General features: G+C 50.3%; 1 protein-coding gene and 1 non-coding gene across 2 annotated transcripts in view; both read right to left on the bottom strand.

The window, feature by feature from the left end:
* The window catches only part of si:ch73-234b20.5 (uncharacterized protein LOC449923 homolog), a 63,215-nt gene that overhangs the window by 10,963 nt on the left and 26,216 nt on the right, over nucleotides 1-26,036 (bottom strand). The window contains exon 2 of the mRNA XM_038791659.1: nucleotides 1,168-1,326. Within this exon, the coding sequence (XP_038647587.1) occupies nucleotides 1,168-1,326 (159 nt within the window). The remainder of the gene's footprint in view (nucleotides 1-1,167; nucleotides 1,327-26,036) is intronic.
* Nucleotides 8,046-8,116, bottom strand: trnag-gcc. Its single transcript has one exon. It is a non-coding gene; the product is annotated as a tRNA-Gly (tRNA).

Below are 26,036 nucleotides of genomic sequence, written 5' to 3'. Positions count from 1 at the left end.
CCCCGGCGCTGTGAAGCAACAGTGCTAACCACTGTGCAATGTGTACCTAATTAAGTTATGAAGATGATATCCCATTATTCTTCTTTCACGGAATGCAATCTAGCACTGCACCTCCCTTGTTGAACATGCAACATACTGCTTAAGGAAACGATTTTGAAAGTGTTTTAAGAAAACTCTCCCCACTTTTTGCTACAAATGTTTGATTTGCTCTTTTCAATATTGTCAGCAAATATCCACTCCTATTAATTTAAAGTTTTCGTTTGCTGGAAAAAAAGTGAATTATTCAACAGTTTGAATTAAGCAATTAAGATAACACAGCTCAGGGGTGTTCTTTGCACAATTCCAATCAAATTAATAGACCTTTCAAATTGAGAAGACTAGACTAAACCAAATCTCTTCCAGAGTTTGTCTCTCTTTCTTTTCATGTAATACGTCCTCCACCCACCAGTCATATTCCACACGTACATCTGACATGAGCATCATCACTCAAAACTCAAGGAGATAATGCACTGTTTTGAATAATTAAATAAAAACATATGGTTCACAATGGTGTCATAAGGCAGGGTGGTGCAGGTTTGATCTTTTAGGTTGTTGAGATCACAGAATCACAGAATGTCAGTGTCATATCTCTTTCAGGTCACAGTGTTGCAGTTGCTGACAGTCCCTACGTTGTAGCATCCACGTCATGACAGACAATGGTATTGGCTGCCACTCTGGCTGACTATGAGAGCCTATTCTGCCTACACCATGCCAACAATGCAATTTTCCCATAGCTGGCTTATGGGGGTCTGCTCCACCCAAAAGTTGCACTGCTTGCAAACTGATATAAATGGGCAGCTTCACATGGAAAAGTCACACACATTGCTGGTGTAGAAACCAAAAATGTAATCCGCATGGGATTGCGGCCAAAAATATATCGGTGAGGTCATATGGACTGACCATCTGACTGGTTCCATCTGATTTGGTATAATTGATGCTAACACTAGGTGTAACAAAATGGAGATATTCCTTAGCCCCCCATAACCTTGAAGAAAATATGCAGAGAAAAATATGAAAAATATTTGGGAAACTATTTCCAAGGCCGAATATACAGACCGAACTTCTTTTCCCATTCTTCTTTTTAAATTCGTGAATTTCCCTGTAATGCTGGGAAAAAGGGATACTTACAGTAGCTTGGAGATCGTCTGTTTTAATGATTAAATCGTCCAGCTTTTCTCCTCTCTCCAGAACCTTTTCAATGTTCTGTGACATGATGCCTTTCACATCATTCACCTGACCTTGCAGGCTCGATAACTTTTCAGGGCATGGATCAACGGTGTAGCTAGCCTGAAATGAGAAAGATTTACACTTCAAAATCTGCCACATCTCTCACAAAACACGTGAAGTCCTTCACAAACAACAAATTATTTTGAAGCCAAATCATTTCTGCATATATAGAAAAATTATCTAATTTTCTTTGGTGACAAAAATCATGTTTAAGCTGATACTCGCTGTTTAAGCCGAAGGGGTGATTCTAAAACCAAAGCGTCAAATCTGACCCAGAGTGGAATTCCTCTGATGATGCCACAGCCAAAGTAACTCAGAATGAATCTGATGAACTCTTTGCGTTGGATGCCAAACACGGTGAATTTGACGATTGTTGAAACGTTTCGATTGTGGTTAGAGATATCCTTGTAAAATTAATTAGTTCAATAAAATGTCACGTTGACTTAATTTGAGTTTCTGATGCTTTTACTCATGTTTCAAAATGACAACCAGCTACACCTGCGCCAACACCAACAGTTCACATTTCATATTTGCCATATAACGTGGGCAGCACAGTGGCTAGCACTGCTGCTTCACAACGGCAGGGGCCTGGGTTCGATTGCAGCCATGGGTGACTGTGTGGAGTATGTACATTCTCCCCATGTCTACGTGGGTTTCCTCCAGGTGCTCTGGTTTCCTCCCAAAGTCCTAAGAGGTGCGGATTAGGTGGATTGGCAATGATCAATGAGCTGGGTTTCAGGGATAGGGCAGGGGAGTGGGCCTAGGTAGCGTGCTTTTTCGAAGAGTCGGTGCAGGTTTAATGAGCCAAATGGCCTACTTCTGCAGTGTAGGGTTCCTATGGAATATGAAATTGTCCATTTTGGCAGGAAAAATAAAAAAGAAGCTTATTATCTAAATGGTGGGAGATTGCAGAGCACTGAGGTGCAGAGGGATCTGAGTCCTGGTGCATGAATCACAAAAGGCATACAGATATTGTAGGCAATTAGGAACGCTAAAAGAATGTTATCATTTATTGTGTGTACAAATATAGAGAGGTTATGCTTCAGTTGTATAGGGCATTGGTGAGAACACATCTGGAGTATTGTGTAGAGTATTAGTCTCCATATTTAAGGAAATATTTGCCATATTGGTTGGTCATGAGATATATCAACTCCACAATCCCAGAATACCTTGATCCAATGTAATTCGCCTACCGGCACAACCAGTCCACAGCAGATGCCATCTCCCTGGCCCACCACTCGTTCCTGGAGCACCTCAACAATAAGGACTCCTATGTCAGACTCCTATTTATTGACTACAGCTCTGCCTTCAACACCATAATTCCAGCCAAGCTCATATCAAAGCTCCAAAGCCTAGGACTTGGCTCCTCCCTCTGCATCTGGATCCTCAACTTCTTGACCCATAGACCACAATCAATAAGGATAAACAACAGCACCTCCTCCATGATAGTCCTCAATACCAGGGCCTCACAAGGCTGTGTACTTAGCCCCCTACTATACTACCTGTGCACACACGACTGTGTAGCAAAATTTACAAGTTGACTGATGACACTATTGTGGTGGGACATATCTCGAACAAAGATGAGTCAGAGTACAGGAGGGACATAGAGAACCTAGTGGCATGGTGTAACAACATTAATCTCTCCCTCAATGTCAGCAAAAGTAAAGTGCTGGTCATTGACTTCAGGAAGCAAAGTATCGTACGCACCCCTGTCCACATCAATGGTGCTGAGGTGGAGATGGTTAACAGCTTCAAATTCCTTGGTGTGCACATCACCAACAATCTGTCCTGGTCCACCCACATCGACGCTATGACCAAGAAAGCACAACAGCATCTATACTTTCTCAGGAAACTAAAGAAATTCAGCATGGCCACATGGACTCTAACCAACTTTTATAGATGTACCATAGAAAGCACCTTCACTGGCTGCATCACAGCCTGGTATGGCAACTGCTTGGCCCAAGACCGTAAGAAACTTCAGAGCATCATGAACACAGATCCCAGTCCATCACGCGAACCCATCTCCCATCCATTGACTCTGTCTACACCTCCCGTTGCCGTGGTAAACCGGGTAGCATAATCAAAGACCCCTCCCACCCGGCTTATTCACTCTTCCAACTTCTTCCATCGGGCAAAGATACAAAAGTCTGAGAACACGCAGGAACAGACTCAAAAACAGACTCCCAAATGACCCTCTTATCGACTGATCTGATCTCTTCACACATCATCTCCACTGAGTAGTACTACACTCCTGTATGCTTCACCCGATGCCCGTGTCTACGTATTTACATTGTGTATTTTATTTTTGCCCAATGTATTTTGTTTTCATAGAACATACAGTGCAGAAGGAGGCCATTTGGCCCATTGAGTCTGCACCGACCCACTTAAGTCCTCACTTTTTGCCCTTAGTGTTGGGTGGGGTTACTGGGTTATGGGGATAGGGTGGAGGTGTTGACCTTGGGTTGGGTGCTGTTTCCAAGAGCCGGTGCAGACTCAATGGGCCGAATGGCCTCCTTCTGCACTGTAAATTCTATAATATTCCACCTTATCCCCATAACCCAATAACCCCTCCTAACCTTTTTTTGGACACTAAGGGCAATTTATCATGGCCAATCCACCTAACCTGCACGTCTTTAGACTGTGGGAGGAAACTGGAGCATCCAGAGGAAACCCACACACAGAGAGAGAACATGCAGACTCTGCACAGTGACCCAGCGGGGAATCAAACCTGGGACCCTGGCGCTGTGAAGCCACAGTGCTAACCACTTGTGCTACCGTGCTGCCAATTTCATGTACGGAATGATCTGTCTGAGCTGCACGCAGAACAATACTTTTCACTGTACCTCGATACATATGACAATAAACAAATCCAGATATTTAAATACATTAGAAGCAGTTCAGAGAGGGAATTCCGGTGGCGGCCATGGTGTGCCTGGTCGCACACAAACAGCTCCTGCTTGAAGGCATGGAAAAGAGTTCTTTTTACCTGAAATTTGGTGCATCAGCAATGGAAAATTGGAATTAAAGTTCGGAGGAGAAGTTCCCCCCAGGAGTGGTACGTTTGCTGGTTACCAAACCCGGCAGAATGTAAAAGACCTAGCCAAGGAGTTGGAAGAGACCTGTGGCGCAGCAGCCAGTGGAAGGATGGTAGAGGGGGAAGGGCTAGCGCAAGTAGCAAAGCCCCAGATGGAACAGTTGATGACCCTCCTCAAGGAAGAGTTCCACCAGCAGAGGAAGGAGATGTAGGAGGATCGCTCGAAGGCCATAAAAGGTGCTGTGGTATGCTTGAAGGGCTCGATGGGGAGGGTGCAGAAATGCTTGGAGGCACAGGGGTCGCAGATCCGAGAGATTGAGAGGGTGATGTCGGACCACAGCAATCGGTTGGTGGCATTGGAGATGGAGGTAGGCTCTTAGGAGACCTTTGCAAGACATTGAAAGCAAAGATGGAGGAGCAGGAAAATAGATTGAGAAGGCAGAATTTGCGAATAGTGACGTGCTTGAAGGAGTGGAAGGTGCAAGTGCCACGACGTACGTTTCGAGGATGCTGGAAGAGCTAGTGGCGGAGGGGGTGTTGGATAAGGCCGCTGAATTGGACAGAGCGCACAGATCTCTGAGGCAGAGGCCTAGAGTGGGGGAGCCGCCGTGGGCGGTGATTGTGAGGCTCCACAAGTTCGTGGAGAAGGAGAAGATTCTGCAGTTGGTCAGGGAGAAGTGCAACTGTGAATGGGAGGGAACAAGGTCCGAATATACCATGACATTGGAGCTGAGCTGGCAAAATGGCGTGCGGAGTTCAACAAAGCCAAGGCGGTGCTATATCGATGGCAGATCAGGTTTGGGGTGCACCACCTGGCGAAGCTTTGGGTGATGTATGAAGGTCTGGAATACTATTCTGAGACCCCAGAAATGGCCAATGACTTTATAAAAGAGCATGAACTGGAGGAGAACTGAACTGAACAATTCTGGGAGTCTGAGGTGTTGGCAATTTGCAGTAATTGGGAACACAGGTAGAGTGGGGGTTGGTGGGGGGGGGTTTCTTTTCCTCCGATGTGGAGAGGTTTTTTCTTTTTTTTCCCATCGGGGTGACAAAGGGTAGCAGGGGTGGAAGGTTAGTAAGGGGACGGCTGACCCCATCCCCCCTCCTGCTGCCTGGGTGTGGTGAATGTATTCACCTAAGTATGAACTGTCTGTATAGTGCTGTGACCTATGACCTTGTATTGGAACCCCAGGGGGCTCCGCCTCTGGCTCCGCCCTCCCTGGGTGATATATAGACCGGCCACCTGTGGGTGGCACTCATTTGTACAGCTGACACTGGCAGGCGAGTTCCTGGATAATAAAGCCTTATATTCACTCGTTCTCACGGTCTCATAGTATAACAATGGGGTTGTGTTTTTTTCCTTCTGTTTGTTCTTGGGAAGGTGACCTGAGGTTCGAGATGAGTCTTTGTTTGGGGAGGGGAGGTCAGCCTTCTTCACAGAGCAGAGAGGCGGGAGAGGGGTGGGGCCAGTTGGAGGAGCCTGTGTGCTGGTGTTGCCACGCTGGCAGATAATGCTGTTGAATGGAAGTGAGGTGGGGGAGAAGGCAGAGAGAGGTGGCCGTAGGGAGGGGGGGGGGGGGGGGTGGGGGGGGGGGGGGTACGCAAAGAGGCGAAGTTGGAGAAGAAACATGTTCGGGGCAGAGAAAGGAGCCATCTTGGATGGGTCAGGTATAGGGTGAAATTAACGGGGATACAGCCAAAAGGGGAGAATGGCGTATGGTAGAGGGGAATGGAGGCGTAAGCCCCTGGTAACGTTGATAACATGGAACGTGCGAAGGCTCAATGGACCGCTCAAAGGATCTTGTGTCTTTGTGCACCTTAGGAGCTTGAAAGCGGAGGTGGTCTTTCTGTAGGAGATGCACCTCCGTGTGAAGGACCAGGTTAGGCTAAGGAAGGGGTGGGTGGATCAGGTTTTCCATTTGGGATTTGATTCAACGTCGCGGAGGGTGGCAATTTTGATGATTCGGAAAACAGGGTTTGTGAGCGCGAAGGAAGTGAGGGTTCTGGGTGGGAGATATGTGATCGTGAGTGGGGTATTAGAAGGGACGCCAGTGGTGTTGGTGAACGTGTATGCACTGAATTGGGAAGATGTCGGTTTTCTAAGGGGGTCGCTGGCAGTGATCCCAGACTTGGCCATGCACCAGTTGATCATGGGAGGAGATTTTAATTGTGTCCTAGAGCCGAGGGGAATTAAATTGAGTTCCAGGTCAATGGGTAGGTGATACACAGGGTACATATGACGTGGGCAAGAATTCTTTGAGGGGGTGGCAGACATTTGTGAGAGGTCTGGGCGGGAACCAGTGAACCACACACATCGGGCTGGATTCTCCTAGCCTCCGTGCCGATATCGCGGTTGGCATGGGGGCGGAGAATGGGCATTAACCCCGAAATTTTGACTGGCCTGACCGGTCCCTGGAGAATCACACGCACGTGAACTATGCAGCGCGGCTGGGGAGCCATTGACAGAGCCCTCCCCCCCCCCCACAATTCTTCGCTCGCAACTGGCTGAGTTCCCGATGGCGTGGTTCTAAGCACTTATCGGCCGTCGGCTACGTCGGGTGGCGGCTGCGGACTCAGTCCGAGGCCGCCCTGGTGGCGGGAGTGGGGGAATCGTTCACCCGGGGGGGGGGGGCCTCATGGTTGACCAGGCATGCGATCGGGCTGCACCGATCCGCGGGCATGCACGATCTCGGGGGGACTTACTTCTTCCATCCCAGTCCGCGGTGCCTGTCCGCCATGTCGCACAGCCCGGCCACCGCAGTCCACCGCCGTGTGCATGCCTGGACTACCCACCGGAAGTGCGGGGCCCTGTATCCACAACCAGAGCTGCAAGAACCATTCCGGTGCCCTGCCAGCCTCCTGCAGATGGGAGAATCATTCAGGACTTAAGGAAAGTCCAGAGTGAAACACCAGCATTTTTACGCTGGCATGGGGACATAGCCGCATTATTGGAGAATCCAGCCCATGTTCTGGGGCTGCGAAAAGTTGGAGCGATTCTGGGCGGGAGTGTTCGCAGCGCTAGGAAGGATAGTGGGGGAAGAGGTCGAGCCGGACCCTTTGGTGGCGATATTTGGGATATCGGAGAAGCCGGAGCTGATGGAGGAAAGGAAGGCCGATGTTGTGGCCTTCCCCTCTCTGGTTGCCTGGTGACGAATCTTATTGGAATGTCGGTCAGCAACACCACCGGGGGGTAGCGGCCTGGCTGGATGACTTATATGACTTTCTTCGGCTCAGAAAGATCAAGTACGAGTTAAGGGGTTCAGCGGAGGGTTTCGATGTAAGGTGGGGGGATGTTCGTGGCTTTCATAGAATCATAGAATTTACAGTGCAGAAGGAGGCTATTCAGCCCATCGAGTCTGCACCGGCTCTTGGAAAGACCCAAGGTCAACAACTCCACCCTATCCCCATAACCCAGTAACCCCACCCAACACTAAGGGCAATTTTGGATACTAAGGGCAATTTATCATGGCCAATCCACCTAACCTGCACATCTTTGGACTGTAGGAGGAAACCGGAGCACCCGGAGGAAACCCACGCACACACGGGGAGGATGTGCAGACTCCGCACAGACAGTGACCCAAGCCGGAATCGAACCTGGGACCCTGGAGCTGTGAAGCGATTGTGCTATCCACAATGCTACCGTGCTGCCCCCTGTGAAAATGTAGTTGTGATGAAAGAAAGGTGGTGGTAAGAATGCAGAGAGGAATGAAAAACTGCTGGCCAGAGGAATGAAAAAGAGGTGCGATGCATTGGCCGTGAATCGAACCCGGGCCTCCCGCGTGGCAGGTGAGAATTCTACCACTGAACCACCAATGCTACTCCTTTTTGAGGATGTTTGAGGAGTTGTTCATTCGGGGGGGGGGGGGAGCAAAAAGGAGGAAAATTTGTACAAACGGTATAGTTGTGTGCTGGGAAGTTTGTTTCCCCAAACTGTTTCTGTGTTGTATCTTTTTATAGACGTTTGGAATTAAATATAATTTTTAAAAAACAGTTCAGAGTAGGTTTACTCGACGATTACCAGAAATGTGTGGGTTGTTTTACCAGGAAAGGTTGGACAGGTTAGGTTTGTATCCACTAGAGGCGGCTTGATCAAAACCTTTCCAATCCTGAGGAGCATTGGCAGGGTCTGTATGGAGAGGATGTTTCCTCTGATCAGAGAATCAAGAACTAGGAGTTGCTGATTAAAGATAAAAGAGGTCACTTATTCAAGACGGAGATGAGAAATAAAAATTCTGTCAGAGGGTTGTGAATCTCTGGAATTCTCTTCCACAAAAGGCATTGAAAGCAGAGTCTTTGAATAATCTGAAGGCTGAGCTGGATAGATTCTTGATTAACAAGAGGGTGAAAGGTTGTCGGGTGTAAACGGGAATGTGGGGTTGAAGTTACAATCAGATCAGCCATGACCTTATTGAATGGTGGAGAAGGCTTGAGGGGTTGAGTGCCCTACTTATATTCTAAATTCATATGTTTGGGTCAGTCAACCCTTGTTTTTGGTAGGGTTTTTCCAGGCTTCAGAGGTCAATTTAAATGCCGTGATCTATTGTAGTTATGATAGGAGTGCTGTGAGACATGAACTTGTCAAGACCTAAACTGCAGCTCTACCCAATATTCCAGTCAGTGTACTGTAGAGATAAAGCAGAGTACATAGTATGGCATGGTAGCACAGTGGTTAGCACTGTTACTTCACAGCACCAGGGACCTGGGTTCGATTCCGGGCTTGGGTCATTGTCGGTGCAGAGTCTGCACCTTCTCTCCGTGTCTGCGTGTGTTTCCTCTGAGTGCTCCAGTGGATTGGCCTTCTAAATTGTCCTTAGTGTCCAAAAAGGTAGGTGGGGTTACGGGGTTAGTATGGAGGTGTAGGCTTAAGTAGGGTGCTCTTTTCAAGGGCCAGCAGAGACTCGATGGGCCTTATGGCCCCCTTCTGCACTGTAAATTCTATGATTCTATGATACACAGGTTTGTGCAATGATACATTTAGAAATTTGTGAAGTGACCAGTGATCTGGGGCAACCTTCCCTATATCTTAGGGGTCAATTGAATCTTTGACAGGGGTGAAAAAGAACCATAGCTGATAAGCTTGAGGCAATTGGCAGCTGGTGTTAGTTGAGGGAGGAATGCTGCAAAGGATTTTAAGTGAATTTCCTACACTTCTTCAAAAAGTGTAATGGGATCTTTAACATCCAATTGAAACACTGAAGCATGTACTTCGCATGGTTAACATCGCAATAGTGATGTGCTCCTTGGTCAAATCCCTGCACACACTCGATTGCCTAGGTTTATTCATGATGTGTAAAGCAGTGAGGGCTGCCTGTAAATATGGAACTGTTCCCTGGCAAAGGAACACATATTTGGGAAACCTGGGAGAAAACAAAGAGTGGACAAATTGCAGATCACCAAAAGCATCAATCAACAGTTCATATGGAGGTGAAACCTTAACAGCTTTGCACAGATTTATTGGAAAGCAAGGTCAATGAGGTAACCTTGTGTACTTACTTCTAATCATTGTTTGTGGTTCATGTAATCGGGAATCTGGTACACACAGAAAATAGGGCCACTATCACTGTCTGAGATTGTGGGACAGCTCAGTTGTAAATGCTCTTTATGGAGTGAACCATTTTGGAAGTTTTAGTGATCTGTAATCCCAAGACAGATTTCAGATAAATATGGTTTACGGAATTGGAGCTGTGTTTACCCATTAGTTTGAGGTGGTTATGCTGATGGCAGGGCTGGTCTCAGTGAATTTTGTGCAGCACGAGTATATGAACTCAATAAGGCAGCACGGTAGCACAGTGGTTAGCAGTGTTGCTTCACAGCTCCAGGATCCCAGGTTCGATTCCCGGCTTGGGTCACAGTCTGTGTGGAGTCTGCACGTTCTCCCCGTGTCTGCGTGGGTTTCCTCCGGCCGCTCTCGTTTCCCCCCACAAGTCCCAAAAGATGTGCTTGTTAGGTAATTTGGACATTCTGAATTCTCCCTCTGTGTACCTGCACAGGCGCCGGAATGTGGCGACTAGGGGCTTTTCACAATAACTTCACTGCAGCGTTACTTGTTGTGGTGAATGTAACTCCGTAATTCACACTGCATTGTATATACATGAGACCATGCATTTGTAAGCGCAGTTGCGTTGCCCGACCACTAGGGGGAGTAGCGCTGGGAATGCTTAGGAGTTTGTACAGGGCTCCACCCTTGGCTCCGCCCACGACTCCTCCCCCTGGACTGCTGTACAAATACCAATGCTTAGAGCCAGTCGTTCAGTTCATCGAGAGTTCAACGCGGAACAGGCTGGCTCTGTTGTAAGTAGATTAAAACCACTGTTCATATCTTAAAGCACGTGTCTAGTAAATTGATGGTTCCATCAATTTAATCTACTTAAGAAACAGTCAGGATCAATCATGGAATCAGCCCTCACGCCTGAGCGACTGGAACTCGACCCGCAGGATGCAGAGGCAAAATAATTTTTTTCTCATTGGCTGCGGTGTTTTAAAGCCTACCTGGCGGAAGCAAGCACAACCGAAACAACGGAGGAGCAGAAAATGAGCCTACTGCACGCGAGGGTGAGCCACAGAATCTCTACTCAACTAAACTGCCGGTTCGTATACTGAAGCCCTAGCGCTACTCGACAATATGTATGCGAGGCCTGTTAATGAAGTCTATGCACGACACGTGTTCACTACTCGCCGCCAGCGGCCTACGGAATCGCTCGCAGAATTCCTGAGAGAGCTTAAAACTTTATCCAGTGACTGTAATTACCAGGCGGTTACCACGGCAGAACATAGAGAACTTGCTGTATGCGATGCCTTTGTTGCAGGCCTTAGGTCAAATTACGTGCACCAGCGACTGCTTGAAAAGGGGGCCCTAAATCTTGAAGCGACTGTTGAACTTGCTGCCACTATGGAGGTCTCCTTCCGCAGCCTCACCTCGTTCCCCGCGACCCCGTCATGGGCCCCCGACCAGCGACTCCCCCAGGCCTGCGCCGTGCGGCCGCCCAGCCACAATGCTGCCCCAGCCTGCCACTTTTGCGGCCAGAATCAGCACTCACGGCAGCACTGCCCGGCCCGCAACGCGACCTGCAGCAGCTGTGGGCGAAAAGGAGACTATGCCAGAGTGTGTCTGGCAAAGAAAGCCCCAGCCTCTAACCCTCCCACAGCTCAAAACACTCGTTCCCTGAATTCACAGGCCCGCGGGCCCCAAAATGCTGCAGCCTGTATGCCGACTCCGCCCCCACCCGACATGTGCGACTCATGGGGGCGGCCATCTTGGCAATCCTCCTCCATGCGGCCGGCCATGTGCGAATCATGGGGGCAGCCATCTTGGCAATCCTCCTCCATGCGGCCGGCCATGTGCGACTCATGGGGGCGGCCATCTTGGGATCCATCCCCTTCAAACTCTGAAACTCACCTCGACGACTACGAACTCAGAGGGCAGTCATCACGGGGCCACTCCAGCACAGCTGATCGAGCCGCCGACTACCCGCAACTCAGCGCAGTCACTCTGGACCAATTGCGCCCGAAGCATCTGCGAAACCCGATGACAGGTCCAAATCAACGGGTACAGCACGCCATGCCTTTTCGACTCCGGGAGTACTGAGAGCTTCAAACACCCAGATCTGGTAAGACGCTGTTCGCTCCCCGTTTTCCCCGTGCGGCAAACTATCTCTCTCGCTTCAGGCTCCCACTCTGTCCAGATCCAGGGGCGCACCACCGCGACACTCACAATCCGAGGCGCTAGCTATGCAAAATTTCAACTCTACGTCTTGCCCGAACTCTGTGCGCCACTCTTATTAGGCCTAGATTTTCAATGTAACCGTAAGAGCCTCACCCTCAGCTTCGGCAGGCCCCTGCCTAAACTCACTATCTGCAGCCTCGCCACGCTGTGAATCTCCCCCCCCCCTCCCCGCTTTGCCAATCTCACACAGGACTGTAGACCCGTAGCCACTCGCAGCAGGCGGTACAGCCTGCAGGATAGGGTGTTCATCAGATCGGAGGTCCGAAGGCTTCTCATTGAGGGGGTCATAGAGGCCAGCAACAGCCCCTGGAGAGCTCAGGTGGTGGTCGTGAAGACCGGGGAAAAAGTCTGTATGGTTGTCGACTATAGTCAGACCATAAATAGATTTACACTCCTTGACGCGAATCCCCTCCCCAGGATTGCAGACATGGTAAACCAGATCGCCCAGAATTGGCTCTTTTCCACGGTGGATCTGAAGTCTGCATACCACCAGCTCCCAATCCGCCCGCAGGACCGCCACTTCACGGCGTTCGAGGCCGATGGCCGCCTCTTCCATTTCCTCCGGGTCCTTTTCGGCGTCACTAATGGGGTCTCGGTGTTCCAACGAGCAATGGACCGAATGGTGGACCAGTACGGGCTGTGGGCCACGTTTCCGTACTTGGACAATGTCACCATCTGCGGCTATGATCAGCAGGACCACGACGCCAACCTCTACCGTTTTCTCCAGACGGCTCAGAAATTAAACCTCACTTATAACAAGGAGAAATGCGTTTTCCGCACAACCAGACTAGCCATCCTCAGCTATGTCGTGGAAAACGGAGTCCTGGGCCCAGACCCGGACCGTATGTGCCCCCTCTTAGAACTCCCCCTCCCTCATTGTCCCAAGGCCCTCAAACGGTGCTTGGGTTTCTTTTCCTACTACGCCCAGTGGGTCCCTCAATATGCAGACAAAGCCCGGCCACTCTTTAAGGCCACACTATTTCCCCTGTCAGCTGAGGTGCGCCAGGCCTTCAACTGCATCAAGGAGGACATCGCCAAGGCGGCCATGCGGGCGGTGGATGAAGCCACTCCATTTCAGGTTGAGAGCGACGCCTCAGAGGTAGCTCTAGCAGCCACCTAAATCAGGCAGGAAGGCCAGTTGCATTTTTCTCCCGTACCCTCTCCGCTTCGGAACTCCGACACTCGGCAGTCGAAAAGAAGCACACGCCATTGTGGAGGTTATTCGTCACTGGAGGCACTACCTCGCAGGTAGGAGGTTCACCCTCATCACCGACCAACGATCGGTTGCCTTTATGTTTGACAACTCGCAAAGGGGCAAAATTAAAAACGATAAAATCCTGCGGTGGAGGATCGAACTCTCCACCTATAGCTACGATATTAAGTATCGACTGGGGAAGCTCAACGAGCCTCCAGATGCCCTATCCCTCGGGACATGCGCCAGCGCGCAGATTGACCGCCTGAAAGTCATCCACAACGACCTCTGCCACCTGGGGGTCACCAAGCTCGCCCACTACATCAAAGCCCGAAATCTGCCTTTCTCCACTGAGGAGGTAAAAGCCGTCACCAGAGACTGCCCGATCTGTGCGGAGTGCAAACCGCACTTCTATAGACCAGACAGGGCCCACCTGGTCAAGGCTTCTAGGCCCTTTGAACGCCTCGCGATCGATTTCAAAGGGCCACTCCCCTTAACTAACAGGAACGTTTACTTCTTAAACGTCATAGATGAGTTCTCCCACTTCCCATTTGCTATCCTGTGCCCCGATATGACCTCCCACACAGTCATTAGGGCCCTACATAGTATCTTCACCCTGTTTGGTTTCCCCAGCTACGTGCACAGCGACCGGGGTTCGTCCTTCATGAGCAACGAGCTGCGTCAGTACCTGCTCGACAAGGGCATCGCCTCGAGCAGGACTACCAGCTACAACCCCAGGGGGAACGGGCAGGTGGAGAGGGAGAATGCGACGGTCTGGAAGATCGTCCTACTGACCCTCCGGTCCAGGAATCTCCAAGTCTCCCATTGGCAGGAAGTCCTCCCAGACGCGCTCCACGCTATTAGGTCCCTCTTATGCACAGCGACCAATCAGACCCCTCACGAGAGGCTCTTCATTTTTTCCAGGGGCACTACCATGGGGGTCTCACTCCCGGCATGGCTGAAGACACCGGGGCCTGTACTCCTGAGGAAGCACGTCAGGGCGCACAAAACCGACCCCCTTGTTGAGAAGGTGCGCCTGCTTCACTCCAACCCCCAGTACGCCTTCGTCGAGTTCCCCGACGGCCATCAGGACACCGTATCCCTCCGGGACCTTGCACCCGCCGGGTCCAGCATCCCCTCTATCACTACAGATGCACCCCTCACCCTACACCCCATCCTGCCGCCCCCTCGGGCTCCCGAGCCCACTAGCTCGCTGCATCGGTTCCGCGCAACCCAGCCGCCCCCTTGCGCTCCCGAGCCCACTAGCTCGCTCCACCTGTTCCGCGTGCCCGCACCGGCTAACCCCCAGCGCCCTCAGTCCCCAGTCGAACCAGACGGGTTTGGAGCTCGGACGAGATCTTTCCTGGAGTCCGCCATCGTACCCCAACCCACAACACCCGTCCAGCCACCGCAAGAGGCTGCAACCCCGGTGCTCCGCAGATTGCAGCGGACAGTCCGACCACCGGACTCAATTTATGAACCACCACCCCCGCCGGACTTGATTTTTTTTGTAGGGGGTGAATGCGGTGAATGTAACTCCGTAATTCACACTGTATTGTATATACATGAGACCATGCATTTGTAAGCGCAGTTGCGTTGCCCGACCGCTAGGGGGAGTAGCGCTGGGAATGCTTAGGAGTTTGTACAGGGCTCCACCCTTGGCTCCGCCCATGACTCCTCCCCCTGGACTGCTGTATAAATACCAATGCTCAGAGCCAGTCGTTCAGTTCATCGAGAGTTCAACGCGGAACAGGCTGGCTCTGTTGTAAGTAGATTAAAACCACTGTTCATATCTTAAAGCACGTGTCTAGTGAATTGATGGTTCCATCAATTGTGACAATAATAAAAGATTATTTAAAAAGATTATAAAAGCAGGAGTAGTACATACAAAGCCTTTGAGTCTACTCCACCATTAAATATGGTCGTGGCTACACTTTCCTGCCTGGTCTCCATACCCCTTGATTCTCTTATTTCCCTTAGTGTGAGTAAGACTCCCTTCATGTCCAAGAGGCCCGAGCCTGCATTTGTTTTTCTCATGCTACATGAAAAACATACTCATTGGGAGAGGCCTATCACACGATTGGCTGTTTGCCATTTAAAAGGGAGTGGGTCATTTCAGTAAATGGACTTGGGCTGCAGAAGGATTGTCGTTGCTATGATGAAGTGTGTATATTGTTAAGTTTGATAAGGTGTGCAATGAGGGCACTGGGGATCACACCCTCCATTCTAAAGTGTGTGCTGAGATAGGAGCTTACGTCAAACCTTGTTGACATCTAATTCCTTTATCCTGACAGAGGGATAAGATTGCCTGAATATATGCTGTTCTGTGCAAGTGGCTGAGCAGCATGATGCATTAGTTGCTCTCGGTGAAAACACAAGCCTGCACTTCCTGGGCCCCAATGCAGCTGGAGGGTGTCGTAGACCCCACCCAGTGCCAGGAGCTGAAGACCAGTCAGAGATGGGAGGCAGAGAAGGCAGCCCTCCAGCAGAAACTGGAATCAGAGAAGGCTGCCCTCCAGCAGAAACTGCAGACAGAGAAGGCAGCTCCCCAGCAGGAACCAGAGGCAGAGAAGGCAGCTCTCCAGCAGAAACTGCAGGCAGAGAAGGCAGCTCTCCAGCAGAAACTGCAGACAGAGAAGGCAGCTCTCCAGCAGAAACTGCGGGCAGAGAAGGCAGCTCTCCAGCAGAAACTGCAGGCAGAGAAGGCAGCTCTCCAGCAGAAACTGCAGACAGAGAAGGCAGCTCTCCAGCAGAAACTGCAGACAGAGAAGGCAGCTCTCCAGCAGAAACTGCGGGCAGAGAAGGCAGCTCTCCAGCAGAAACTGCAGGCAGAGAAGGCAGGTCTCCAGCAGAAACTGCAGGCAGAGAAGGCAGCTCCCCAGCAGGAACCAGAGGCAGAGAAGGCAGGTCTCCAGCAGAAACTGCGGGCAGAGAAGGCAGGTCTCCAGCAGAAACTGCGGACAGAGAAGGCAGCTCTCCAGCAGAAACTACAGACATATACAGCAGCCCTCCAGTAGAAGGTAGGGGCGGTTTCTGTGATTAATCAGGGCCCCAAAGAGAGTTCGGAAGATCTATTGAGGCATAATTGCAGACTCCATAATCAATTTCTCACCACTTCCGCACAGTAATATTTTATATAACTGCAGCCCTCATGTTACATACCACAGCTATCTTAGTGCTGGCAAATCATAGAAGATTCATTATTTTTATTGATTACTGGTGCAGCAAGAGGACCACAACAATCTTGTGTGCAGATGTATTGCAGCCTGGAATCATGCCCTTCGTGACTGTCACAATGATGGAGATAAAACTGCAAATTATGTTCAGATATATTGGCCATTTAAATAAGTCAATTGCATTAAAGAATAAACATACAATGCAAAGGTGGCTGAAGATGCAAATTCTCATTATGTAAACTCCATCACTGTCTGAATTGCTCCTGTGGTGGTGATACTAAGAGAGGATCAAGGGGTGTGATTCAACCACCTCATCGCGCCCATTATTGAGCCAGGTGCGACGGGTGGATCATGGGAGAGGCCCAAATCGGGCTTGAGTAACCCGACTCACGGTGCCCGGCGGGATCTGGATCACACCCTCGCTGGGTATGATCAAGATAATCATATTTAATTGAGGCTCATTTAAATAAGTGCGACCATCTTGATGCCGCATTCACCTGGTGCCTGGGAGTCACCGGCAAGGCCTCAATCGGGCGCCGATTAGTACTGGTCTCCAGAAGTGGAATGCCGACCTGGGCGCCCAGGTGCCAGGTTGGAAGTGCTAGGGTGCCTGAATGCCAGGTAGGCACTACCAAGGATCAGGATCTGAGGGAGGCCAAGCCCATGAAAGGGGGCATGAGGGGGGTTTGATGGGTGGGGATTGAAGGGAGATAAGAAGGGGCCACATAAAGGTTGGGATGGTGATGAGGTTCATGAAAGGGGGGGCCCAAAGCAGGGTGTGGAGCCTGAAAAAGGGGGGCTCTCAGCGATTCCATAGCAGCATGTCATGATTTGGGAGGAGGGTAATGCTCATATTTGTGGGAGGTGGCATTGCCCTTGGGTGGGGGATTCTCTAGCTCACTTAGAGATTGGGGCAGCTTTTCAAAATGGTGCCCCGATCTCGGAGGAGCCGTTCCAACTGGCGAATTCAGCTCCCCACCAATGAAAACATTTCTTTTTTTAAAAAATAATTTTTATTGGAATTTTTTGAAAAATATATAGCAACAGAACAATAATAATAATAACAATAATAAACACCCCCCAGCACCCGTAGCAGCGCATGTAACAAACCCCCCCAAACCCAATAAACAACAAAATAAATTAACAATAAGCAAATAAACTTAAACAATACTCCCGAGTTCTCCCATCCCCCCCCTCTCTCTCTCTCCCCCCCTCTCTCTCTCCCCTCTTTCTCTCTCTCTCCCCTCTTTCTCTCTCTCCCCCCCCCCCTCGGGGTTGCTGCTGCTGCTGACCTAGTTCCTTATTGTTGAGCCAGAAAGTCGAGGAAAGGCTGCCACCTCCTAAAGAACCCTTGTACCGACCCCCTCAGGGCAAATTTGACCCTCTCCAGCTTAATGAATCCCGCCATGCCATTGATCCAGGTCTCCACGCTCGGAGGTCTCGCATCTTTCCACTGCAGCAAGATCCTCCGCTGGGCTACTAGGGACGCAAAGACCAAAACATCGGCCTCTTTCGCCTCCTGCACTCCCGGCTCCACCCCAACCCCAAATATCGCGAGTCCCCAGCCTGGTTTGACCCTGGACCCTACCATCCTCGATGCCGTCCTCGCCACCCCCTGCCAGAATTCCCCCAGTGCCGGGCATGCCCAAAACATATGGGCATGGTTCGCTGGGCTCCACGAACACCTAATGCACTTATCCTCACTCCCAAAAAACTTGCACATCCTCGTCCCGGAAATATGAGCCCTGTGCAGTACCTTGAACTGGATGAGGCTAAGCCTCGCACATGGAGAGGAGGAGTTCACCCTCTCCAGGGCGTCCGCCCATGTCCCCACCTCAATCTGCTCCCCCAGCTCCACTTCCCACTTAGCCTTCAGCTCCTCTACCGACGCCTCCTCCACCACCTGGTAGATGTTAGACACCTTCCCATCCCCGACCCACACCCCCAAAAGCACCCTATCCCTTGCCCCCCGCGGGGGCAGTGAAGGGAACCCCTCCACCTGCCGCCTACAATGAAAATATTTCTAAGTGTGGGCTAGACCAGGGATAGAAACCGCAAGGCCCACAAAAATGCGTAAATTGCACCTAAATCTCATGCCATGTCTCACCCAAGAAGCCGAGAGGAAACACTCCACCAAACCCATCAAACATGACATTTCAAAATGTTTTGGTTGAATCGTGCCCAAGAATATCACGCCTTCTTTCTGGACAGGGACATTTCAAAGGTGTGAAAGGCATGGCGAAACTTATCTGCCATCTCCTGTGGAGATAATGGAAGCTGATTATCATCTCAGCAGGAATTCTATCCTGTAAATGATGTCCCAGACTGGTTTGTGGTTTTTTTGCCTTCTGGAATACACAAGAAACTGCAATAAAAGTCAACTGCAAAACCTGGTCAATGTGGCCTAGTGCTGGACGTGTCAGAGTGTGTGACACAGAAACAAAAAGTCAGCAGTAGTCATCCCTGCTCTAAAGTAGGTACAAATGCAAGTCATGCTCTCTCTCTGATTGCTGAAGCAATCACAGCTGAAAGGAAAATAGGACAACTTCTCGGGTAAACTGCAGGACCCCAGAATCTCCAAACAGCTACTCAACTGCTGAAGTCAGTGCTTTTGGAATCATGAATCTCAAGTGGCTGCAACATTTTACCATCTACTCCTCACAGGCAAGTCAAAGACTGATGTGTATATTTTGTTTTAACTTATTTTTGGACTCAATTCTCATCTCTAATCTGTGTGAATGAATGTGCATGTGTTTTAATTTTATTTCTTGTGTTTAGTAGCTAACAAATCCACTCTTTCTTTAACTCCAGAAAGCCTGGTTAAATTGGCTCGTTTAAAGCGAAGATATATTGGGACTGAGAAAACAATTCCGCAAGGGGAGGGATCCTCTTGAAATAATCAGATTGGGACCAACTGAACGGGTTGAATATAGAAAGTGCACCAGTTCATCCCTCCTCACCCCGGGGTGTAACAATTTTGGGGTATCCCATCCAGAATTTTAAAAATCGAAGGGAACTTGTCTGGAATAACAAATTTAGGGGAACTTGCAGGGGCCGATCATAACAAACTGGGGGCTAATCTAGTTTAGTGCCCCTAGGCACAGATATGTTCCTTCATTTTCCTTACAGGGTTAATTACAGGGCGGCTTGATGATCACCATTGGCAATAGGCAAAATTTACAGACCAGAGGACACATTGTTTGTTCAGCCCCCGGCTTTTGCCGGATGGGAGTCAGATGCACTCAGACATTCCATATATGGCCGTATGTGTCCACACTTCATAAACACTGGCACACATGACACAGCAAAATTCCCACTCTCACCCGGAAGATGAACACTTTCAAAGGTAGCCTTCTGAAAGCATTATTTATCTTAAATTGAATTCACTGTAAATGTCCATCTGTTTTAACATCACACCTCTCCCTGCGATAGATGTCTGTGCCATCTCGATTGTGATCTCAGTTGTGACTTTAATGGTTTCAATGAGTTGATGCTCATATTTTTCCTCTTCCCTCCCCATCTGACGCATGTTTCACCCATCAATTGAAGCCAAAGGTGTTGAGTGAGGCGGAGATCTCGAAGGAGCTAGGCATGCTGGACAATTACATCACGGAGAAGATTGTGGATTTTAACAGAAAATCAAAATGGACCCAAACTCAATCAGCAGTGCAGTGTATTGAGAACGTGCAGCTATTTGTGTTTGTTTCCATTTTTTTTCCAACAATAGAATTGGTGCAATTTGTATGGAAACCCTTATTCTCGAGGGCCAATTCTGTGTTTTAATTATGTATCATTGCCATTTCAGCACAATAAGATTTGCATAGTTTTCATGCAACATTTTGTTCAGAGTTTATCAGGACATAACCTCCAGATCTGCAGAATCAATTTATTAATCTTGGTCATGTCTTGTTATGCTCTAAGTGTGGCATAAGCGGCTTCCTTGTGGTGCACTTGACAAAGGAAGGTTCAGACGTGGAGATAACTTCAACACGTCTATTAAACTATACACGCTTCCATTACTCGGGTTCGACACTACTGCTAATCCTACTATAGCTACCCAGACTGACTAACCAGACTGCTACAATCCATGTGGTAGGAGTGATATTGAATCAACCCTGTGTCTGTACTCACTGACTGTCTCCACTGGAAAGAGGCAGATCATGTGTGTGGTGTCCTTTATATATGGGTTGGTGTAATGCCCTCCTGTGTGTACCATGAATGCCCATTGGTTGTGTCCTATCTAACTGTTCTATTGGATGAGTGTCTGTGTGTCATGTCTCTGGTGCTCCCTCTAGTGTCTAGCTAGTCTACATGTATTTACATTAACCCCTTGTGTATTTACAGTGATGCACATCACCATATCCCCCCCTTTTTAATATGTTACATATTTTTTGGACACTTTTAAGAAAATTGAACACAAAACAGGTAGATAAGTTAAGGTATATACACGTCATGGGCGGTAACTAAGGCATCCAGTCTGTAGTGCAGATTGTGCTTGCGGTAGTCCTCCTTCGGTCCTGATTCCATTCGTGGGCAATCCGTAGTGCTGGCCTGTTTGAGAATATGCTGCATAGACTGCTGGCTGCTGCATGCCTGAATACTGGGGTTGTCGAGCGTAAGCTGTCATTGGCTGCACTGCTGGTGTGGAAGAAATATGTGGGTATGGCTTGGAAGGATAGAGCTGTGGTGAATCTTGGTGTATTCCTCTTGGACTGTAGCCACTACTTGTTATTACTGACCCAGTGTAATTGTTAAGTGATCCATCTCCTGTCGTTGTGGCATCTGCTGTCACCCTGAGCGTGCCGTCACTGAGGTTGCGGCACTCCCTGTCTGGAGTAAAGTCCGGCTTACGTAAATCAGAGTCGGCATTTGGTTGCTCCCCATCTGGAGTCCGGTCTGTTTTAACTAAGTCAGTGTTGGTTCGTTGATGCTCCCCGTCTGGAGTCTGGTTTGTGTAACCTGAGTCAGTTGTGGTTTGTCGGTGCTCCTCGTCCGGAGTCTTAGCAGGTTCACTGGAGTCAGCTGAGATTTCTTGAGGCTGCACGTCTGGAGTCGGAACATGCAGGAATGCATTGACTTGCGAAGAGGTTCGGGCGAATGAGGTTGGAAGTATTATGGTGTCACCGGAGTCACCAACGGTCTCTCAGTGATCGTCGAGTGCCTCTCTGCACCCTAGCTGAGGTCTGTCACATTGCACATCTTGCATGGGAAGTGGGATGCTGTCGTCACTCATCTCACATAACGTGGGTAGAGCCTCAGTAGCTGCTTGTTGTTCACTTGGGTTGGGTAAATTGTCAGAGTCTTCATCTGGTGGCGCAAGCAATGTGGGTGAACTGTCATTGTCTTGCTGTTGTTCTTCATTTGGGCTTGGACTGTCACCGTCGCTTTGTTCTGCACTGGAGCATGATAGACCGTTATGGTCGACCTGCTGTGCGCTGGAGCGTGGTGGACTGTCATTACTTGAGCATGGCAGACTTGCATCGTCTGCTGCTAGTTGGTCAGAGGAGGTTACCAGGCCCTCAGGGTCTTGTTCCTGCCAGGACTGCACGTCGGAGTCTTGCGTTGCTTCCATCGTGGAGGCTGTACACGAGCTCGCTCTGGAGGCTTGTGACACTCAAGTCACTTCTTGTTCATGCAAGGACTGCGGTGTGGCTTGTGACAGTGGAATCACCTCTTGTTCGTGCAAGGACTGCAGTGTAGAGTCTTGCGTGTCTTCTGTCGTGGAGTCGGGAACCCTTAGCGGTGCGCGGACCACACTCTGTGTGGCAGCAGGCCGCTCTTTGTGGGCTTGTACCGCTCCCTGTCCCTTGGTTTCAGGACGCAGCATAGTCCTGCACTCACGAGTCGGGATGTCGTAGTCACTGGGCTGCAGATCCTCAACTGCGAAGAATGAATCCGCGTCTGCGTTGGATTCGGTACGGGGGTCACCATTATTTATGAAAAAACCTTTGTCCGAGTCGTAGTCCTCTAGGACCATATCATCACTGTTTGTGTCGGAGCTGGCATTGGGCTCGCGAGGTCCAGAAAAAATATAAAGGTCGGTTTCGAAGTATTCAAGGTCGGAATCATCGGTTTGGGCGTAGGTAACTGCTTGTTGCAGGGCTCTTTGGAGGTAAATATCATTTTCTGGTTCAATTTGAGCCACTGTTCTGTCTTTCCAGGTGAAAGGGATGTTTTTGCGGCTTTAAGAGTTTTTTTCTTTGATTTGGGACATTTCCCCTTTAAATGGGTGTGGTCCAGCACCTCTGACGTCATGACGCATGTGACGTCAGACGTAGGAAGCGTTTGCGCATGCGCATATCGCTGTTCCTGTACTGGGGGCCGTTTTCGCAATTGCGCATGCCTGGCTTGTTGCGCATGCGCAAACGGACCTTCCCATTTGATTCATGATCAATAACTACTGAAACGAGGAAGTAGTCCGAATTGAAGGCTTTAATCAACAAGATGTTTCCCCAGCAGCTCAAGTACAGAAAGAAGGTTGGCTGCTGGGAAACACGGGTTCTTATACCCCACCTCACTGGGCGGAGCTACCTTACGTTCCGACCAATGAAATGCAAACACTTGGGCCAATGAGCAGCGAGCCTTCTCCACCACTGGTAGCTCACACTCCCAAGTACCGTAGTACCTCTAGTCATACTACCACATTCATGTTGAGAAAGGAACCGGGGTGGGGGGGGGGGGGCGGGTGATTTTGGGCGTCCAGCCATGACGGCTAGTCCGGTGTGGGTGGGACAATTTACTGGTAGTATGACTAGTGACATGGGACTATACCTCTCTCTAACGGCGGCTGCCCACTGGCCCGAAACTATGTACAGCGTCAGGAATTGTGTTATCAACATGGTAACTATTTACAGAGGCAGAAAAAAAATCCATTAAAAGTTCATATCGACTCAATCAGACGATCGGGGGCCTTGGACGTCCTCTGCGACCGACGGAGCTTTGGCGGAGGTGTTGATGGAGATCCGGGCGTCCATGACTCCGGGAGCGATGATCTGGTCCTTGTGGAGGTTTCAACACCCCTAGATGGTGCTGGTGAGGGCCGAGCCGGGGGTGGGGGCGTCTAGTCCTCCAGGCGGCGCAGGTGAGGGGGTTGGCGGGCCAGGGAGGAGAGCGCCTGCAGGGAGCAGTTGCGGTTGGGTGGGTCCCGCCATAGCCTGTAGAATGGTTTTCCAGACCGTACCGTTCTCCCTCTCGACCTGTCCGTTACCTCAGCGGTTATAACTGGTCGTCCTGCTTGAGGCAATGCCCTTGCTGAGCAGGAATTGACACAGTTCGCCACTCATGAAGGAGGACCCCTATCACTGTGTGTGTAGGCGGGGAATCCGAACATGGAGAAAATGCTGTGGAGGGCTTTTATGAAAATCGCTTATTGTCACGAGTAGGCTTCTAATGAAGTTACTGTGAAAAGCCCCTAGTTGCCACATTCCGGCGCCTATTCGGGAAGGCTGTTACGGGAATCGAACCATGCTGCTGGCCTGCTTTGTCTGCTTTCAAAGCCAGCGATTTAGCCCTGTGCTAAACAGCCCCTTAAGTGCGGAGGGCTTTTATGATGGTGGTTGTGGTCATGTCGGGGCAGGGGATGGTGAATGGGAAGCGGGAGTACTCGTCAATCACGTTGAGGAAGTATGTGTTGCGGTTGGTAGAGGGGAGGAGACCTTTGAAGTCCATGCTGAGGCATTCAAAGGGACGGGAAGCCTTTATCAGATGCGCTTTTTCGGGGCGGTAGAAGTGCGGCTTGCACTCCGCGCAGTTGTGGCAGTTTCTGGTGACTGTCCTGACCTCGATGGAGAAGGGCAGGTTGCGGGTCTTCACGAAATGGAAGAAGCGGATGACCCCCGGGTGGCAGAGGTCTTCGTGGAGGGCTCGGAGGCGGTCCACTTGTGCGTTGGCACAGGTGCCGTGGGACAGGGCATCGGGAGGCTCATTTATTTTCCCAGGACGATACAAGATGTCGTAGTTGTAGGTGGATAACTCGATCGTCCACCGCAAGATCTTGTCATTTTTTATCTTGCTGTGCATTGTCAAACATGAAGGCCACCGACCGTTGGTCTGTGAGGAGGGTAAACCTCCTGCCGGCCAGGTAATGCCTCCAATGCCGCACATCTTCTACTATGGCCTGTGCTTCCTTCTTGACCGAGGAGTGGCGGATTTTGGAAGCATGGAGGGTTCGCGAGAAGAAGGCCACGGGTCTGCCCGTTTGGTTGAGGGTGGGCTGCCAGAGCTACGTCAGACGCGTCGCTCTCGACCTGGAAGGGGAGGGACTCGTCGATGGCGCGCATCTTGGCCTTTGCGATATCCACTTTGATGCGGCTGAAGGCCTGGCGGGGTCCGTCGACAGGGGGAAAGTGGTAGTTTGTATGAGGGGACGGGCTTTGTCAGCGTAGTTTGGGACCTACTGAGCGTAATAAGAGAAAAACCTGAGGCAGCGCTTCAGGGCCTTGGAGCAGTGGGGGAGGGGGAGCTCCATCAGGGGGTTCATGCGTTCCGGGTCGGGGCCTATCAATCCATTTCGCACTACGTAGCCGAGGATGGCTAGGCGGTCGGTGCTGAACACGCATTTCTCTTTGTTATAGGTCAAATTCAGGAGTATTGCAGTTTGGAGGAATTTGCGGAGGTTGGTGTCGTGGTCCTGCTGATCGTGGCCGCAGATGGTGACATTATCGATATACGGGAAGGTTGCCCGTAAATCATATCGGTCGACCATTCGGTCCAACTCTCGTTGGAAGACCGAGACCCCGTTTGTGACACCGAAGGGAACCCTTAAAAAGTGGTAGAGCCGCCCGTCCGCCTCGAACGCAGTCTACTTGCGATCACTCGCGTGGGTGGGGAGCTGGTGATAGGCTGACTTCAGGTCTACCGTGGAGAAGACCTTGTACTGTGCGATCCTGTTGACCAGGTCGGATATACGGGGGAGAGGGTACGCGTCCAGCTGCGTAAACCTGTTGATGGTCTGACTGTAGTCTATGACCATCCTATTCTTCTCCCCGGTCTTTACCACCAGAACTTGTGCTCGCCAGGGGCTGTTACTAGCCTCGATGACCCCTTCCTTCATAAGCCGGTAGACCTTGGACCTGATGAATTCCCGGTCCTGGGCACTATATTGTCTGCTCCTGGTGGTGACAGGTTAGCAATTCGGGGTGAGGTTTGCAAACAAGTACGGGGGATCGACCTTGAGGGTTGCGAGGCTGCAGACAGTGAGGGGAGGTATAGGGCCGCCGAATGGGTGAGACTACATGTGTCCCACGCCTTTGGGAATTCAGCCTGTTGGGGGCGGAGCATTGGGGGCCGGGCTTCAGGCAATGGCCTGAGGCTGTGGATACGTGGCGCGGCATACTCTGTGATTATGCTGTTTTGAGGGGGCTGAGCCGCGCGGAAGAGGCATTGCTCCCGATTCTGTCGGGAATTTGGATTCTCCGGCCTGTCGCCAAACACAATTTTGGCAGCAACCATCTGTCCCTAGCAGCAGCACAGATCCGGTAGGTAATGAACGGCATAGGCTTCAAATAGGAGCACTGGGTGAGGACAAATAAGTGGAAGTGACAGGCAAGGAACAACAAACGGCAGGCGAGAGCACACTGCATTTATATCCAACTCAATTTCAGTTCTCAGTGCCACAGCTGTGGATAAAAATAGTAAGTCGAAGTC

Source organism: Scyliorhinus canicula, chromosome 3, assembly GCF_902713615.1.
Source record: "Scyliorhinus canicula chromosome 3, sScyCan1.1, whole genome shotgun sequence".
Lineage (NCBI taxonomy): Eukaryota > Metazoa > Chordata > Chondrichthyes > Carcharhiniformes > Scyliorhinidae > Scyliorhinus > Scyliorhinus canicula.
The sequence above is the reverse complement of the archived record's forward strand: the minus strand, read 5'-3'. Positions and strand labels throughout refer to the sequence as shown.